Raw genomic sequence first — 19,613 nt, 5'->3', positions numbered from 1 at the left:
GTCAATACAAAAGGCTCTAAACATTATTATTATTATTATTTTTTTTTTTTTTTTTTTTTTTTCCCTCTATCACAGTCCTCCTATTCCACTGGGCGGTATTTATAGTGTGGGGTTCCGGGTTGCATCCTGCCTCCTTAGGAGTCCATCACTTTTCTTACTATGTGTGCCGTTTCTAGGATCACACTCTTCTGCATGAGTTCTGGAGCTACTTCAGCGTCTAGTTTTTCTAGATTCCTTTTCAGGGATCTTGGGATCGTGCCTAGTGCTCCTATGATTATGGGTACAATTTCCACTGGCATACCATATCCTTCTTGTTTCTATTTTCAGATCTTGATACTTATCCATATTTTCCCTCTCTCTTCAACTCTGGTGTCCCATGGTATTGCGACATCAATGAGTGATACTTTCTTCTTGACTTTGTCAATCAACGTCACGTCTGGTCTGTTTTGCACGTTATCACCCTATCTGTTTCTGATACCATAGTCCCAGAGGATCTTTGCCTGATCGTTTTCTATCACTCCCTCAGGTTGGTGCTCATACCACTTATTACTGCAAGGTAGCTGATGTTTCTTGTACAGGCTCCAGTGGAGGGCTTTTGCCACTGAATCATGCCTCTTTTTGTACTGGTTCTGTGCAAGTGCCGGGCATTCGCTTGCTATGTGGTTTATGGTTTCATTTTTCGTATTGCACTTCCTACATATGGGAGAGATGTTATTTCCGTCTATCGTTCTTTGAACATATCTGGTTCTTAGGGCCTGATCTTGTGCCGCTGTTATCATTCCTTCAGTTTCCTTCTTTAGCTCTCCCCTCTGTAGCCATTGCCACGTGTCATCGCTGGCTAGTTCTTTAGTCTGTCTCATGTATTGTCCGTGCATTAGTTTGTTGTGCCAGTCCTCTGTTCTGTCTGTCATTCTCCTGTCTCTGTATATTTCTGGGTCTTCGTCTACTTTTATTGGTCCTTCTTCCCATGCACTCTTTAGCCACTCGTCTTCACTGGTTTTCAGTATTATTATTATTATTATTATTATTATTATTATTATTATTATTATTATTATTATTATTATTATTATTTATTTATTTATTTATTTATATTATATTTATCTTTCCTCCCGCAGGAGTTCACTACTTCCTCAGCGAGACGCTGTCCCACGAGCCCCTCACGGGGAAGGTGGAATGCCTCCGGCGGGGCCTGGTTCTGCAGCTGGAGGCCCTGGCCCTGTCCTACCCGACGCTGAGGATACGGGCAAGGTCCTCCGTGTCTCTGCCTTATCTCGCCATGGACCAAGGACCCAACCAATGTAAGTCATTCCGCTGTATTTTCACAATTCTTCTTCTTCTTCTTCTTCTTCTTCTTCTTCTTCATTATTATTATTATTCATTATTATTATTATTATTATTATTATTATTATTATTATTATTATTATTATTATTATTATTATTATTATTGCTGTTTAAACCTTCTTCTTCTTCTTCTTCTTCCTCTTCTTCGTCTTCTTCTTATTCTTCTTCATCTTATTATTATTATTATTATTATTATTATTATTATTATTATTATTATTATTGTTGTTGTTGTTGCTGTTTAAACCTTCTTCTTCTTCTTCTTCTTCTTCTTCTTCTTCTTCTTCTTCTTCTTCTTCTTCTTCTTCTTCTTATTATTATTATTATTATTATTGTTATGATTATTATTACATTATTATTAATTATTATTATTAGGTTGTTGTTGTTGCGGTTGTTGCTGTTTAAAACTTTTCTTCTTCTTCTTCTTCTTCTTCTTATTTAAACAGGCTGGTAGAGTGTCTATATTGAGGTCATTTTCAAATGCATGATCAAGATCACTGTATTTATCTGTATTTAGATTTTTACAGATAAACTATGATATCATAGTCATCAAAGCCATTCTCTCTCTCTCTCTCTCTCTCTCTCTCTCTCTCTCTCTCTCTCTCTCTCTCTCTCTCGTAGTAGCCATCTTGCTTGGTGAGACGTACCCGCGTGAAGTCAGATTAATCAACAGATATCACAAGTTTAACATACGACTAGAATTTGAGAAATATCTAGAAGTGTTCGTGAACTACGGTGATAAGATTAGTGTGAAAATAGTAGGATAAAGCGTCTTCTAAGTTAGTTTATCAAGTGTAATACTATAAATCAGAACAAGATGGCAGTAAGTTCCAACTGCGGGAAGAGGTGGCGTAATTTAGCGTGTTTAGCAGATTCGCAATACGATGAGGTAGCAGGAAGGGAACTGGCATTTATCATCTATGAAATCAGCAACAGTCCTAACCAAAAAAGATACAAAAAGCATTCATAGATATATTAGAAGGATATAAGCCTTCAAACTGGAACAAATCTAATGAAAACATCTTGAAAATAATTGAAGAAGTTCCAAATAAAATCCAAGTGGTCAAGAGACTCATAAAGAAAATATACATAAACCAACATATTCCGACAAAGAAAATGAATAAGGTGAATCTTGTGAATATCCTAATTGATGCATTAGGAAAAAGAATGCCAAAAGCATGCAAAACTGTGTAAGGTTTGGTATAGCATAGTCAATCCACAAAACCTAATCAGAAAATGTGCTGCCATGCAACATTCCGACCCATCCACAGTGTGCTGAGGTAATACAAGATTTGAGAAAAGATACAAGAATTTTTTGTTCAATGTCTATCATGGATAGACAATGTTATTAAATCAAGATTGAATGTACAAATAGTTGAGGATGAAGAAGAAGAGGAAGAGGGAGAAGAAGAAGAAGAAGAGGAAAACGGAAGAGAAGTAAACAAAAATGAAATGACAGAAAAAAATAAGGAAAACAAAGAACAAGATAAAAGTATGGATGCAGAGATACTCATTGATACTACATATGAGGCAATAAGCAGCATACCTACGAAAGAAATAAGTTACGATATGACAACAGAAAAGCAAATCCCGAAGAGGCTCTACCCAGATCTACACAATGACGGAAGAGGAAAAAATAGACAAGAAAGACAAAATCTGCAACCTTTTGAAAAGAGGGAATTGCAGATTTGGAGAAAGATGTTACTACAAACATCCTAAGATATGTCAAAACTATGAAATATATGGTAAATGTGCATACTTAGATGGATATGGGGATGATTGCAGAGATCTGCATCCAAAAATATGTAAAAACCTAAAAGAAGGAAAAGGATGTAAGTTCGACAAAAAATGCAAATATATGCACCCTGTAGCCATGAATCATAATCAAATAAATAACCAACCAAGTAATAAAATCCAAAATAAGAAAGAAACAAATAAAGAGAGAAATCAAGAATATCAGGTAAAAGAGAAAAGCAAACCACCAATGAGATATGCAGAGGTGTCAGCAAAAAATTTCAAAGCATCAGCTCCGAAATTCTACTCAAGAGATAATAACTGTATTTATTATGCAAGAGGATATTGGCAGAAACGGAGAAATTGCAGATTCAGACACAAAATGAATAATTATGATGAAGGAAGATCAAATATTATGGAAAAAGTTGGATTTTTTAATGTCAGAATTTCTGGAAATGAAAAAAGAACAACATACCAGAACAGGAAAGAGACATGGGAAAATCCTTATTACTACCATTATTAAATGAAGGAGAAAACACGCAAAACATCATAGTGATGAATGCGCAGGGTTTAGTTACGAGTAACTCAAAAAGAAAAATAGAGTACTTAGAAGAACTAACCCAAAATGAAAAGAAAATAGATATAATGAATATAAGTGAAACCTGGTATTCCCAAGAGACTGGGAATGATGATCAAATAAAAGGTTCCAAACTTATAGATCAGATAGAAAAAATAGGAATCAAGGGGGAACCGCAATATATGGGAAAGACAAAAAACAAGGAAAAATATATGAGAAATATAGTAACTCAGAATGTGAACTAATAGCGGTAGAATTTGAATCTGAAAAATTGATGAACATAGTAATATATAGACCTCCTAATACTAAAGAGTTTGACTTAATAATTGAAAAATTGGATGATATATGTAGAAATCACAAGGACTGGACTATTCTCCTATCTGGTGACTTCAACTTTCCTTTCGTAGAATGGAAAGAACGAATAGGAGATTGTGGTTGTACTTATACATATAAAAAAGAGAGTAATAGTAGTGCAGAAGATAAGAGGCAATTTGAAAAGCTATTAGGATATGCTACTAGAATACAACATTCAACAAATAAATCACCTGCCAACAAGAAAGGAAAATACTTTAGACCTAGTATTTGTGAACGAGATGAATTATGTTAAAGAAATAATAGTTTATAATGCGAGTATTTCAGACCATAATGTCATAGAATTAACAGTTCATTCCAAAGCAAGTGAAAATAGAGATAAGCAAGAAATGAAAAAGTGGGAAGGATATGGAAAATACAACTTCTACAGTAAAAATATAAAATGGTCAGAATTAATGAAGAATTAAACAAAGATTGGGATAACATTTTCGTAATGATGACATAAGGGTAAATACGGAGATATTATATAAAATATTGGAGAAAATAGTGGAAAAATATATACCGAAGAAGAAAAGTAAACATCATTCATGCATACCAAGAGACAGAAGGATCTTGTTCCAGAAAATCAGAAAGTGGAAAAAAGGTCTTGCAAAAGAAAAAAATGCATGGAAAGTTATAGAACTAAAAAGTAAGATAGAAAATGCAGAACAAAAAAGATTATTACAATCAAAAGAAAATGAAAAACGGGACTTGGAAGAAAAAACCCCATTATTAAATACAAGCAAAACCCCAAACTATTATACTCATATGCGAAGAAGATGAATAAAAGAAGAATAGAAATAGGCCCTCTGAGAATTGAAAGGGAGATTAACGAATGAAAAAAAAAGGAAATTTCAACATACTGGCATAAACGATATAAGAGAGAATTCACCCCTAGATAGATAATGAAGATAATGATATAGAAGTAAGGGAAGAAAATAGTGAATATTTAGCTGACATAGAAATTAATGAAGCTGATATTGTGCAGGCAATTAATGAAATTAAAAATGGAGCTGCTGCAGGGCCGGATGGAGTCCCTGCTCATTTGTTAAAGAAAGTAGTTCATTCTATCGCAAAGCCACTTGCAATATTATTAAGACAAAGTGTAGATACAGCAAGATTTATGATGAGCACAAATTAGCATATATCACCCCTACTTTCAAAAGTGGATCAAGACTAGAGGCAAGTAATTATAGGCCTGTGGGGAGTCTAACATCACATATTTGAAAGTGTATGAAAGGGTAATGAAGAAAAATATTATGAAACATTTAATAAAAAATAATTTGTTTAATATAGGACAACACGGTTTCGTACCCGGAAAAAGTACACAAACCCAACTGTTAGTCCACCGTGAGAACATATTCAAAAATATGAAAAGCGGAAATGAAACAGATGTGGTTTATCTAGACTTTGCAAAAGCTTTTGACAAAGTAGACCATAATATATTGCAAAGAAAATTAGAAAACACAATATCGTAGATAAAGTAGGATGATGGTTAAAAGAATTTTTACACAACAGAAAACAGATAGTTATTGCAAACGATGAGAAATCGGATGAAACCAAGGTAATATCCGGTGTGCCACAAGGTACGGTGCTAGCTGCAATATTGTTTGTTATTATGATTGAGACATAGACAGTAATGTTAAGGATTCGGTAGTGAGTAGTTTCGCTGATGACACAAGAATAAGTAGAGAAATTACTTGTGTGATGAAGATAGGAACGCTCTACAAAGAGACCTTAACAAAAAGTATATGATTGGGCTGAGGTAAATAGGATGGTATTTAACTCTGATAAATTTGAATCAATAAATTATGGAGACAGAGAAGGAAAGCTATATGCATATAGGGGACCTAATAATGAGACAATCACAAATAAGGAAGCAGTTAAAGACCTTGGTGTGATGATGAATAGGAACATGTTAGCAATGATCAAATAGCAATTCTGTTGGCAAAATGTAAAGCAAAATGGGAATGTTGTTACGGCACTTCAAAACAAGAAAAGCTGAACACATGATTATGCTTTATAAAACATATGTTCGTAGTCCACTTGAATATTGCAATATGAATATGGTACCCACACTATCAAAAGGATATTGCACAAATAGAGAGTGTACAAAGGTCCTTTACAGCTAGAATAGAAGAAGTTAAGGACCTAGGACTACTGGGAAAGACTACAATCCTTAAAAATTATATAGTCTATGAAAGGAGAAGAAAGAGAACGCTACATGATAATTCAGGCATGGAAGCAGATAGAAGGAATAACAGAAAATATCATGGAACTAAAAATATCAGAAAGAGCAAGCAGAGGTAGATTAATAATGCCCAAAACTATACCAGGAAAAATAAGGAAAGCACACAGGACATTAATCCACTACGCACCAGCATCGATAATTGCAGCTGTAGATTACAATGCGTTGCCAGCTCATCTGAGGAATATATCAGGAGTGTAGCGTAGATGTGTTTAAGAATAAGCTCGACAAATATCTAAACTGCATCCCAGACCATCCAAGATTGGAAGATGCAAAATATACCGGAAGATGTACTAGCAACTCTCTGGTAGACATTAGAGGCGCCTCACACTGAGGGACCTGGGGCAACCCGAACGAACTGTAAGGTCTGTAAGGTAAGGTCTCTCTCTCTCTCTCTCTTGTAGCGAGCTTTCGTCTGGAGCTGCCAGACATCCCCTAGGCTAGGAAGCTGAGGGTGGACTGCTTTTTGTTTGGTGTGGTCATCCTTTTATTATTATTATTATTATTATTATTATTATTATTATTATTATTATTATTATTGGTTCCTGGTCTAAACTATTATCATTTTGACCTTCAGCTTGTAGTAGACATTACTAAGATAGTTTTCAGATATCATATTGGAATTAAAAGTGTTCAAATATACGGATACTGTGTGTTAATAATGATCATATCAGCACTACACCAAAACTATGCATTTCACGGTATGGGGCGGGGGTGGTGGGGGGGGGGGGGGGCAAGGTTTGAGTTATCATCCGTCAAGGGAAGAGGAAGATATTGATAAGAGGTTAGAGGGGGGGGGGGTGGCGGTTGGGGGTCGAATGGAGGGAAGCTGCGCTATAAACGAAGGATATAAGTCATATCCTAACAGCTTCCCCCCCACCCCCTACCTGTCCGTTTGTCTGAAAAGGATGATGGTCTCCTCCTACGAGTCCTTAGGGATGTGCCCTGCATCCGGACAAACTTCCCAGTGGCATCTTGTTATGTAAGGAGTTCTGCTCTTTGTCTCTGTCTATCTCGTAATTTTTCGTTTCGAATTGAAATGAATTTACAGTATAGCTTTTTTCTTACCAGATAATCATATATATATATATATATATATATATATATATATATATATATATATATATATATATATATATATATATATATATAGATTATCTGATAGGAAATTCATTCGACAGCAGTAAAAAAGGAAATGAAAATTATGTATGGAGGAGTTTCTAAATCAATTGGTGTCGGGAAATCTAATGAACCAAACTTAAATCTTTCTAAAGAAGTGATTGGTAAGAATTTGTGATGGCTCCTACATATATAGCCTTTCAAATTCCAACGTTTTGAGGTTAATATTATTTCTTTGTTTTGCCAAGAGGTCATTACTTTTATTTTCCTCGCCTTATTTTATTGCGAGTGCTAAATAGTTATTATTTTATTATTTTCCTCCCATTATTTTTTGCGATTGTTGATTATTTATTTATTTATTATCTTATAAAAGGAAAATTTGAAGTTAAATAAGTAAAATGGTTTTCGTAAAACTAAGCAATTGCGCGTAATTCAACTTGGAATTTTAGGTTTTCAAACACAATTGTCCACTTCAACAGCCCTGTATACATACTTCTAGGAATAACTCTCAATGCAGAGATGTCTTCTTCTTCTTCTTCTTCTTCTTCTTCTTCTTCTTCTTCTTCTTCTTCTTTATTTTAGTAGGAGATCTGGCCTCTTTTATTGGAGCCAATGTCACCCTCTCCAAAATCACATCAGAAATACAAAGATTAGTTACGCAACTTTTATTTGTGGAGGGATATTAGTTTGTTATAATATCGTATGTGTTAGAGGTGATGATATGGGATGAATCATGAGTTTAAATCACATATATGAGGCTATGCAGATGTCGTACTATTTACTGAGCATTTCCTCTTCTTAAATTGCAGTGCTGCACCGTTTGAGCGAGAGCCTCAGCAGCGCGAGCAGTGGTACCAACAGCTACAGCAACAGTTCCAGCGGCGACGGCCTCGTCATGGGCAGCGGCAGGGGCGTGTGCGCCGACCAGCAGAGTATGGCGGACACCCATAGCACTTTAGACGAGGAATACGAGGATTTCCAAGAGAGCAACGTAAGGATGAGGTTGTTTTCGCTTCGTTTTTCACCTGTGGAGAATGGCGAAAGGTTGGGAGCAGTGGGCTTCGGCGGGCGGTTGTCTTCCGAGGACTGACGTGACGCGATCTGAGTCGAGTGGTCGTTTAGCCCGTATCTCGAATTGATTTGTAATATAGACGTGATGCTATTTCATTTATGCAGTTTGTACGATTTGTTCATTTCTTTATTATTACATCAGAATTGATAACATATATTTTTCCACTTAGGCGTATATGCTGTAGCCTACATATTTTATTTCCACTTTCCAGGGTTAGAGATTAAAAAAATATTTTTACTACTCTGCATTAATGACGAACATTCAGAATTTATGAGTAAATATTAAGAGTTCACCCCCGCCTCCACCCCTACCCCTTTTTTAAGAAGGTGTAAGACGAAGGCAGGTAATCTACTTTTCAGAGGAAAGTGTGGGCATTGATTTCCATGATCATCAAAACACGAAGACATAATGTCTGTTCGTTTCCTTCATTTACTGCATGTAACTTGAACATTTTTTTCCTTTTTACCATTGTGAAAAAAGTTTATTAAATTTATGCAGGAAATGCATGTATCATGTTCTGTAATGAGCAGTAACAGTACATCAAAACTGGTTTAATTGGAACGTAATGCAAAGACAAACCAGTTTTCATAAGCATCACCTCACTATTTGCCATTGCAAAGGTAGAATACTTTGAAAAGCTATTGAGAGGTCGACAAGGTTTGAGAGAGAGAGAGAGAGAGAGAGAGAGAGAGAGAGAGAGAGAGAGAGAGAGAGAGAGACCCTCTCTCGCCTCTCAAGTGTTGTACTTCTCCTCAAGTGCGTGGATGAGGGTTACGGATGCACCGGGATGGACGACGTAATTACTTTATTGCGTATAGGACTGAGATTTGCTTTTATTTTTTGTTTGTTTTTGCGAAGTTTATGGAGCTCTCCAGTCTTGTTTTTCCTTCACTTGAAGAAGAGGAAGAATTTACTTATTTGTTTTTATTTTAGGGGTTAGTCTGTCTTCAGTTGTAGCACGTCATTTCAGCTTTCGAGAAGGTGGTGCTACATATTCCTTGCAAATGTGGACTAGTACTACCTCGATTACTGTTATCATTACTACTACTACTACTACTATTACTATTGTTATCATGAGTATTGCTATCGACAGTCTTGGAACAATCATTTTTTATTCGTCTGGGCAGGAAGAAGTCGTAAACTCCTCCCAGTGTATCAAAATACATATGAAAGTTATTAGTCCTACCTCCGTGAGCCATCCATTCGAAAGCGTTGCGTTTGCACTGAATAATAGTACTAATAATAAAGCAAAAATATTTAGATTTGTATGGCATTTAAAATTTCAATATTTATATTTAATTGACATTTCTGTGAACAGTTTAGAAATTTTCATTTCTTTACTTAGAGAGTTTGTGTATGTATTATGTAATTTTTTTTAGTTTAGCCGATGATTTTGAATTAAGTGGTCATCAAAATACACGCTTTCTTAAAAAAATCTTTCAAAAGATTTTTTTTTTTTTTTTTTTTTTTTTTTTTTTTTTTTTTTTTTTAGAAACACGTCATTTTCTCGTCCTGTCGTCCTTTTTTTTTCCCCAGATTTTGAGGATCTTAAGCAACTTCAGTTTTAATCAAGTTATCTCAGTATTAATGCATTCTTGGGCCTAGACATTTTTCCACACAAGAATGAATCATCATCTTCCCGTGGACTGGACGTGAAATGTGAAAAGTGAAATTACCCAGACCAGATGACCCAGATAATATTGAACAGAGGAGCAAATGGAAACCTTCTCGATTATATTCATTGAAACCGTTGGTCCACTTGAATAGTAAATCCTGATCTACTTAGAATACCGCGACCCCTCTCGTCATCTGAGCACCTGAGAGAGAGCCGTGATAAAGAATGCATTGTTTTCTTGAGGCAATATATTCTCTCTCTCTCTCTCTCTCTCTCTCTCTCTCTCTCTCTCTCTCTCTCTCTAAGAGAGCAAAGAAAGACTGGAAAAGGATTGATATTGAAGAAGTTGAAGACAAAAATTAGAAGAAAAACAAAAGATAGAGCAGGCTAACGACGCAGTATAGAGATTGCCGAACTACTTGCCTAATAAGTTAAGCAATGTATACGTCATACCCAAAAATAATTTATAATATTGCAGTGATTTGTAGGGCAGACACAGTTAAGCGTATCAACACATGTCGAGGATAGCAAAACGATACCTACAAGAATAGGTCTTTTACGTAGTACAGGCTGATAAAAGAAAAATAAATAAATAAGAATAAATAAATAAAAATAACATCTGAAGTCAGCCTAGAAAAATATGAGAATATCTTTCACGACAGGTTAAATTGTGGAAGTAGTTGTCCAATAGCCAATAAATTGTTTGTAAAAATGAAGCTAGAATATAGAAATGATTAGTTCCCCGATCGTCTCAAGCGACTGCGCAGGCCATGTTATGTACAATACCATGCTAATCTTGATGTATTGAAACAAAAGAAAGAATAGTATTGCTACTTTTACTATCATTATAGTAAGGAAACAGTTCAAACTGACGGCCGTTGAGGAATATGTGCGGCCTTTAGTTATTATGAGATATATATATAAAGATTAAATCTGCAGAATACTGCGTTGTAACGTTGTTAAGGGTTTAACAGCTCTATAAATGTCATAGTTTCGATTTGGTGAAACAGTGGTAAGTGATGATATGTACTTGAGGTCAAATGCGTGGAGTTATGTAAAACTTGATGAATATAGCCGCCCAGGAAAGGAATATTCGTAGGTAAATCATATAAAGAATGGACATTTAACCATCAGTAAACGGGAATCATGAAATTTTTCATTTTTTCACAAAAATTACCAATTTTCAATGTTTTTGTCCCACAGCATTTCTGGTGTGCTTTCATTTACAATTAAAATCATCGCTGCCACATTGTTAAGGACGCGACAATGGTAAACATCAAAAGCTTGTGTAGTTATAATGACATATCCTTCGATGTCCTTTGCAGGAGACGAAGCCCGGGGACTCGAACGGCGTTCTGAAGGAAGGTGACGTGACCCAAGATGACCTTGACGACAACGATGATGTTTATATGGAAACACTTGATGCTATTGCCTTTAGCACGGTGATTGGTGAGTTCTGGGAGAGGCCTATAGGCCTAGCCTTGCGCCCATAAATTTATTATACGTTTTATAGGACTAGTGTGAAAAAATAGATGTTTTTGCCATGGTAATCGAAGGCAGTCTGTGATTTTGTACGTTCACGCTTAGTAATTAAATGGAAATTCTTGATAATGTCTTGTTGCTTTTTCATAATTTAATTTTTCATTTTTTTTTTTTTTTTTTTTTTTTTGTGGCAATAACTTGTCTTCTCAATAAATGAGATTCTGCCTAAAGTTTACGATAAAATCGTATTATTACTTTTTAAGTCTCTCTCTCTCTCTCTCTCTCTCTCTCTCTCTCTCTCTCTCTCTCTCTCTCTCTCTCTCTCTCTCAAAGAAAAAAAAATTGTCTCTAGGCGCACGATGCCTCCGTGGATGGACTAACAAGTCTTTGAGACATCCTAATCTCTCTCTCTCTCTCTCTCTCTCTCTCTCTCTCTCTCTCTCTCTCTCTCTCTCTCTCTCTCTCTCTCTCTCTCTCTCTCTCTCTCCTCCTAAAGTTTACCTCCTAGCCTGTTTTTAATAACGCATTGATAGTTTGGTTATAGTGAGTATAAAGCTCTTTTTTTTCCACCCTCGAAGCTTCCTGTGACAAACACGGCGTGCTGACGAAGAAGACGAAGGGGCTTCTCAGGAACATGAAGAACTACCACTGCGTCGCGGCCAACTGTATGCTGTACCTCTTCCTGAAGGAGACGGACGAAAGGCAGAGGAAGGTACTATTGCAGCCTTGGCCCCCAGGGTCGTTTGGTTTTCTCTCTCTCAGTCTAGGCATTTTTTTTTCTGTGTCATTCCTTTGCTGTGTCTTTCCTTTATTGCGTCTTTCCTTTGCTGTGTCTTTTCTTTCCTGTGTCTTTTTCTTTACTGTCTTTTCTTTCCGGTGTCTATTTTCTTTATTGTATCTTTTCTTTCCTGTGTCTTTTCTTTACTACGTCTATCCTTTGCTGTGTCTTTTCTTAACTGCGTCTATCCTTTGCTGTGTCTATTCTTTACTGTCTTTTCTTTACTATGACTTTTCTTTCCTGTGTCTTTCCTTTCCTGTGTCTTTTTCTTTACTGTCTTTTCTTTCCTGTGTCTTTCCTCTCCTGTGTCTTTTCTTTACTGTGTCTTTTCTTTACCTGTGTTTTTCCTTTTTTTTACTGTTTCCTTTTCTTTCCTGTGTCTTTCCTCTCCTGTGTCTTTTCTTTACTGTGTCTTTTCTTTACTGTGTCTTACCTCTCCTGTGTCTTTTATTGCTCGTATTTAATTCACCTCAAACATCATTCTCGAAGCTAACGCCATAGGTGCTATACTCCTTAAAAGCTATCTATCCTGTATAGACGGTATTCTCAGACGCTATCCTCCTTAAAAATTTAATGGCATCTGAACCCCTGTTTATCCAGCGCATCCCTGTAAACTTTTCTAAGGAGTCCTCAAGAGTATTCTCTATAGGGGGAGAACCACCAGGAAAACGAGAGTGAAGTTATTACTAAAAGTACTTTTGAAATGGCGTGGGTGGTGGGTCAAGAGCGTGATTGATCTACTAGGTGGCGCCTCTTTTCACTATGAATGCGCTTGGCATTTCCTACGAGTGACCATAAACTCCAGTAGTCAAACCACGGTCTATCTGGACCATGAGTCAATTTCACTCAAACGCACACGGCGTGAGATTGTTGCCTTTTTAACAAACGTAACTGCTTTTGGCAGCGGATTCCTTTGCCACCCGGAAATATTATCCATTCTAAGGACACGCCATCTTTTGGGGAAAATCAACAGCAGTCTGTCCGTCATTCCTTTCCCAGTTTGTGAGGCCTTTTGAGAAGAGTCTGTCAGATCGCTATCAAAATCTCAAAATCTTTCTCCCATGTCTTGTCATGATAGTCTCAATAACTTGACGTGCCTACGTCACCGAGCCCGTCACGTCAGCATTGGTGTGTCCTCTTTATAATTGACATTAAAGCTTTGTCTCGCCCCGCCACACACACACACACACACACACACACACACACACACACACACACACACACACACACACACACACACACACACACACACATCTTTTATTAACATCACTGCGTAAGATCTGTATTGGACACTAATTTTTGTACGTTCTTTCATGCTCTCGATGCTTAAATTTACTGTTTTCACATATTTCTCCTCTTGTGGCAGTGAAGGAACTTCATCTTTGTAACTTAGTCTTTTTTTAACAGGATACAATTAATTTCCTCAACAACTACTGTTTAGTCAGCTCCTGCTAACTTATAATCCAAGCTAAGCTTTTCCTTTACAAACATTGTCGTGAATAGTCTTCGAGCTTATACCACTCATACTCCACAATTGCAGCTCCACAGAGGTCCTTATTTCTCTCTCTCTCTCTCTCTCACAATAAGCCTTAACGTTGAAATGGTCAATAAACCTTAACTCTGAAATAGCCAGGCATAATTTCACATAGGTTGACTGGGCTGTTTGAGATCCTGCTATAACTCACTTTAAAATGTATATAAGTGAGATTGCGACAATGGAGTTCGATGGAGTTATAAATTCATGAATTGGGCACGTGTTGTTCCTCCTTCAACTTAATAATAATGATAAATTATTCCAGTAGCTGTAGACTGAAACATAATCATATGAATTTATAGAAAAAAAATTCTTTTGTTATTATTATTAATGTTGTTGTTATTGTTTTACAGACCATCGACCTTACTGGTTACACAGCAAGGATAGCCACAGGGGAAGACATCAGAGACCAAAGAAAGAGAGACGCAGCTTTTGAAATTGTTGGTCCAGGGAAGAAGACTCATACTGTAAGTTAGAGAGAGAGAGAGAGAGAGAGAGAGAGAGAGAGTGAGTGATCCATTCGGCTGGTGCTGTAGTTGGAAACATTTGCAGGTCTGAGGAAGATTTAGACTACTATTCTTTTAAAGAAAGAATATTGTGTGTGAGGAGCTTTACCATATATGAAAACAAAATTCCATGTAGGGGCTGACATCAGTTTAGCGGTATCAGTTTACTGTAGACCACCCATCCCTTGTTCTCTGTTAGTATATCAGCTAAAGAATTATGCTGCCAATAGCTTTCCTCTGAAAATGTTTTTGGCATTAGATGAAGTAGAGGGATGTTATATAATTCCACAGGCAGAATTGTGTTAGTCTTTCAGTTTTAAGTCCTATACACTGCATTATGCCTGAGCCCTGTCATTAGAGCAGCTTCTCCAGGTCCCTGTCAATAGCACAGCTTTTCAAGTACCTATCAGGAACTTTTACCCAACATTGTTTGTCTGTGCACTTGTTTTCTTCTCTTTTAAACTTCATTGATGATTCGATTTTCCATCCTGCATAGACCATTATGACAAGCATTTGCATTATAAAAATATTTTGTAGTCTGACATAAAACTTATTTCCCAGAGTCTGTAATTTGGAATGCAGTATATTTCCAAACTCTTGGCATTACAGAGAGTGCCATTCACAAAACATTAAATACTTTGTATAATACTCTGAAAATGTGCCTTATCATTCTCTCCATAGTTTATTGCGCGAACGGCCCGTGACAGAGTAGAGTGGTTAGCTGCTCTTGGACGTACGATAAAGGCAGGCCGGAGTCGAACTCTTCCATCCATGAGTTCTCTGTCTGGAATTTTCGGTCACAATATAACAGCTGACATGAATACACTCATCCTTCCACCAAAAGCGTCTCCACCAGCTGCTCCAGCTGTATCGAAGTCCAATGACACAAATAAAGAGGATGATTTCTACTACCATGATGTTGCTGATGATGCCAAAGAAGAAGTATGTATACGTAGTAGTAACCATTTTAATCTTTATAAATATTTCTAATGACCGTTTGTCATTAGTATACTATATTGTCTCTTCCAGCATGTTTGTTATTTTTATTACCATATTAACATTGAAGCAAAGACAAAAATTAATAAGAGTAACTATTTTACTGTTTTGGGGATATTTTTGCAAATGTCATTTTTTTTTAACTTCTGCTCTTTATGTGGTTGTCTCTTTTCATTGATCCTCAAATTCCAGGATTTTATTTACTTCATCAACTGCTTTTTATCCTTCAGCAAATCATTGTCATTTTCTCAACCTAATGAAAAAATCTTGTAGACCTATATTGAGGACTACAATGCGTATCACATAATAACATAGTATTGTACCTGCTCTGGCATCAGTGTTATTGAGGACCTTTGTCATTTAGTTGCAGTGACTAATGGAATGGAATGTTTAGTTAAGTACCCAGCATGACAGTGGATACAAGAGTCTTGATCATTTTCTTAAACCTCAGTGTTTCTATTCAACAAACTGTCCTCTTTCCTGAGTCATCTGTTGATTAAGTCTACCTGTAACTTCTTTAATTCCTTAGCCATTCCCATCCTTCAGTCTGTGGCAGTGTGATTATGAACAGTCTCAGAACTACAGTATAGCATTACACTCAAGATCTTATGTGGTTTATTGTTTTATTACTGGAGACTCTTGAGTTATCAGTATACTACTTTGTTTATGCCAAATGCATAATGGTCTGAGTAGTTATTCTAGCATGCAACATAGGCTGTTATTTTCTAAAATGAATAATGTACGGTACAGTCCCTTTATCTGTGACCAAATTTCCAAAAAGAATCCATAAGTCATTGACTGTTGACTGAAAAATGGGAAGTCCAGTTTTGCCTTATAAAACTGAAGGGTTACTTACAAGCAATTATTAATTGTAAGAACTAAGGGATAAAAGGGGAGAAAATGCCTATATTTTGAGTTGCCCGTCAAATAAATACTAATGCTTTCCATTTTTAAGGTGTATGAAGTAGTGGGTCCGGAAGGGACTGTGTTTGGAAAACCAGTTGGAACACCTGAAATTATACCATCCCGACCAGCAACAAATCCACCTGGCGAAGAGGTAGATCTCCAAGACTATGACCCTGTAAGTAATGTTCAGTATTAAAGTGATAAATGTCACTCTTATTTCAGATGCACATTAAAACTTTTTGATATATGTCACTCTTATTTTTTATGAATATTTAAGGTTACATTCTCCATTACATTTTAGAATTTAAGTAGCTTTGGATTGATGAGATAGTGTCTTATGAATATTCAGTCACTACTTCCATATTGTGTGGGATATTTTGGAAAATTAACTTGAAAATAATGTAGTTTGATAATCAGGGATCAGACTCAAAACTTTTAGGTATCGCAGTGATGTTAAGCTTTCTTAATGCAATTTTCAAACATAACATGTCTTATAGGAATTTACTCTTCAGTAAAATGTGAAAATATGTTAATATTTGTGTACCTTGACAGTCTTCAGTTAAAGAGATCTTATTCATTTAGGCTAATATACATCATATGTGAATAATGCATTAAAATTAAAATAATTTGTAATAATTTTAACTTACCAGTTTATATGCTAATTTGCAGGTGAGTCCAGAAGAAATACCGCCTCCACTTCCTGATTGTCCACCTCCATCCACTACCAGCTTTGGCAAAAAACCTGATAGACCTCCCTTGCCTGTGAATATTCAAGATCGAATAAACAAACAAGCAGCAAGACCACTTCCAGATGCCCCAAAAGATGCAAATTATAATTCCTATGATCCAGGGGGTATTTATTGTGAAATTGAAGAGGACTTTGATGAACCTGCTGAAGAAAATCCAGTATCACCATCTAGTGAATATAATAATTTTTCTGGTGACACCAGCTATGTGAATCGGAGTAATATAAGCCAAGACCTTAAGAAACCCCGTGCTGTGTCTGCTGATGGGCTTCCTCAGGATTCAGGTTCCATGTCTCCCACCCTCAGCAGCAGAGCATCAACAAACTCACTGGTTGGATCTTTTAGCGACGAAATTCTTATGAATATGAATCTATCCGATCCAAATCTTACCCAGCCTAACCCCAATAAATATATTTTGCGGCCATCACTTTGTAGAACACCTCCAAAATTACCCCCAAAAGGGGTCCCCTTGCCAACAGTAGATGATGATGATTCAGAGTACAAAGTACCGCCTTCATCTGTAATGGAGGCGGAGTATCAGATCCCTCCTAGCCCAATTCCAACCGAAGCTGATCCTGAAGGCGCAAATCATGATGCATCAGCACAAGCCCTTGCTGCTTCTCAAATGTATCAGGTCCCTCCTTTACCGACAGCCGTACCTGTTAAGTCAAGTAACAGTGATCGGGAAAATTCAGAGGTTGGTGAACAGAATAAACAAGTGTCCTCGAGTGCTAATGAAAAATCAGATGTGCAACCTAAAAGTAATTTGAGAAATTTTACCAAACCGTTTGAAAGAAAAGATTTTTATGTTGGTAGAGACCTCAGAAGTAAACCATCAAATCAAGGAACATCTGTAAAAGATATGATTGCAAGACTTAATAAAAATAAAGATGTAACAGAAGTTAATAATACATCTAAACCAAAGGAGAGTCAGTCCACCAACTCTGGAAATGTTGCAAATGCATCTAAAGACCAAGTTGATGGAGATAATGCTACCAAAACTAGTTCTTCATCATGCCCACCTGAGATTAAGACTGTGAAACCAAATTTGCCTCCGAGACCTCAGAATTTATTTAGTAAGGCCACATTAACCCCCAAAAATTCCCTATCAGTAGAAGAAGACAAAAAGTTGACTCCAGCGAAAGCTACAGAATCTGATGACGATTATTATGAGACTCCGGAAGGTAACAGCTTCGATAGCACTTCACAGCAAGATGTTAATGGGGTTATGAATGTAGAAGGTAAACAGAGAATGAAATCAGAACCAGCCATAGATTCATTGCCAACAACAGAAGGAGGTAAGTCCTAGAGGAAATGAAGTCAAGTACAGTGCATATACAATAAAATTTTCTGTAAATGCATTGACCAGGAAACTGGTTTTGCCTATGGAATAAGTTTTATATATGTACAGTATATATGTCCCTTTTACTTTATAATTTTTAACCTTATTTTATTTAATTAAAAGTTATAAAAGATTTTACCTTAATTTTAAAAATTGTTGGGTTCTTGATTTTTGCCATTTTATTTCAGTAGTGATCAGTTATTTATTTGCCTGTATGACAGAATATTTTGCTGGTCTCTGGTGAAAGTGAACTGTAGCTTTTTCAGTTGTTTAGGAAACTTCTACTCTATCATCTTGGTGGTACTTTTACACAATGCCAATACAGTGTGTGTGGAACTTTTTCTGCCTAACACAGTCCAGAAAAATTAGATTTTGAGCAGGATACAACCTAAGATTCCATTTTTCTCTTCAGTCTTCCCAAACTCCATTAGGAGCTCTTATTAAATTAAATGCTCTTGTGACAGTTTGGTGTCCTCCTAAACAATCTAGTTGTGTGGGTGGGTAAGTCAGGCTATCAACCTAGAATCTCGCCTTTACCTCAACTATTTGATCACCATAGCAATGCCAAGATCATAAGAAAGTGCTCAGAATCTGTACTTACATAACTCTAGGTACTAAAGATTTGAAACCCTTTGGTAGAGCCTTACACACCTGTGGAATGGTTGTCATTTTCAAACAAGGTAGAAAATGAAGGAATCTAGAAATGACACATTGATGATCACCATTCATCAATCATTGTTTGGAATCAGGAAGAGATGATTGTGTTGAAGAATTAAACTAAGCTTGCTGGAACCTTTGGTGCATTATTTCTGGAGCTCAAGATTTGTATTAAATTGACCTCAATGGTAGGGCTTAAGTACCCCAGCAAAGGAGTGGTTTAATTTTCCTTAGTAATAATTCAGATCCAGAAGAGATTGCTAGGCCATCTTCCATAAGCTTTGTTTGGATGGGGAACTTCCATTAATGCCTGTGCTTCAGGAACTAGTCAGCTTGGTACTCATTTGAGAAACAATTTTATCTCACTTTGTTTATTTACTGCCTTTAAGCACAAGGTACAATAAAACTGTTGATGTCTCAATTTAGCAGTAACTAAATGTCATTCTAAAAAATTTGAGAGAGACTAATATTGATGATGTTAAATGATGCTCTACTTTACAGAAAATCCTTAACCCTCAGAATCTACCAAGAAAAGCCTTTAATGGTCTTTTGATCAGACAACACGTTTAGAATACATGGTGCCAGACATCACTGTTGCACAGTCCTATTCTA

General features: G+C 36.4%; 1 protein-coding gene across 4 annotated transcripts in view; it reads left to right on the top strand.

Annotated features, from left to right (window-relative positions):
- Positions 1-19,613, top strand: part of LOC135214988 (uncharacterized) — a 79,064-nt gene that overhangs the window by 55,481 nt on the left and 3,970 nt on the right. For all 4 annotated transcript variants that reach the window (XM_064249498.1, XM_064249502.1, XM_064249499.1 and 1 more), the window contains 8 exons: positions 1,116-1,298; positions 8,177-8,358; positions 11,380-11,503; positions 12,115-12,248; positions 14,202-14,315; positions 15,036-15,296; positions 16,306-16,431; positions 16,926-18,300. In XM_064249498.1, the coding sequence (XP_064105568.1) occupies positions 1,116-1,298; positions 8,177-8,358; positions 11,380-11,503; positions 12,115-12,248; positions 14,202-14,315; positions 15,036-15,296; positions 16,306-16,431; positions 16,926-18,300 (2,499 nt within the window). The remainder of the gene's footprint in view (positions 1-1,115; positions 1,299-8,176; positions 8,359-11,379; positions 11,504-12,114; positions 12,249-14,201; positions 14,316-15,035; positions 15,297-16,305; positions 16,432-16,925; positions 18,301-19,613) is intronic.

This window comes from Macrobrachium nipponense, chromosome 46 (assembly GCF_015104395.2).
Source record: "Macrobrachium nipponense isolate FS-2020 chromosome 46, ASM1510439v2, whole genome shotgun sequence".
NCBI lineage: Eukaryota > Metazoa > Arthropoda > Malacostraca > Decapoda > Palaemonidae > Macrobrachium > Macrobrachium nipponense.
The sequence above is the reverse complement of the archived record's forward strand: the minus strand, read 5'-3'. Positions and strand labels throughout refer to the sequence as shown.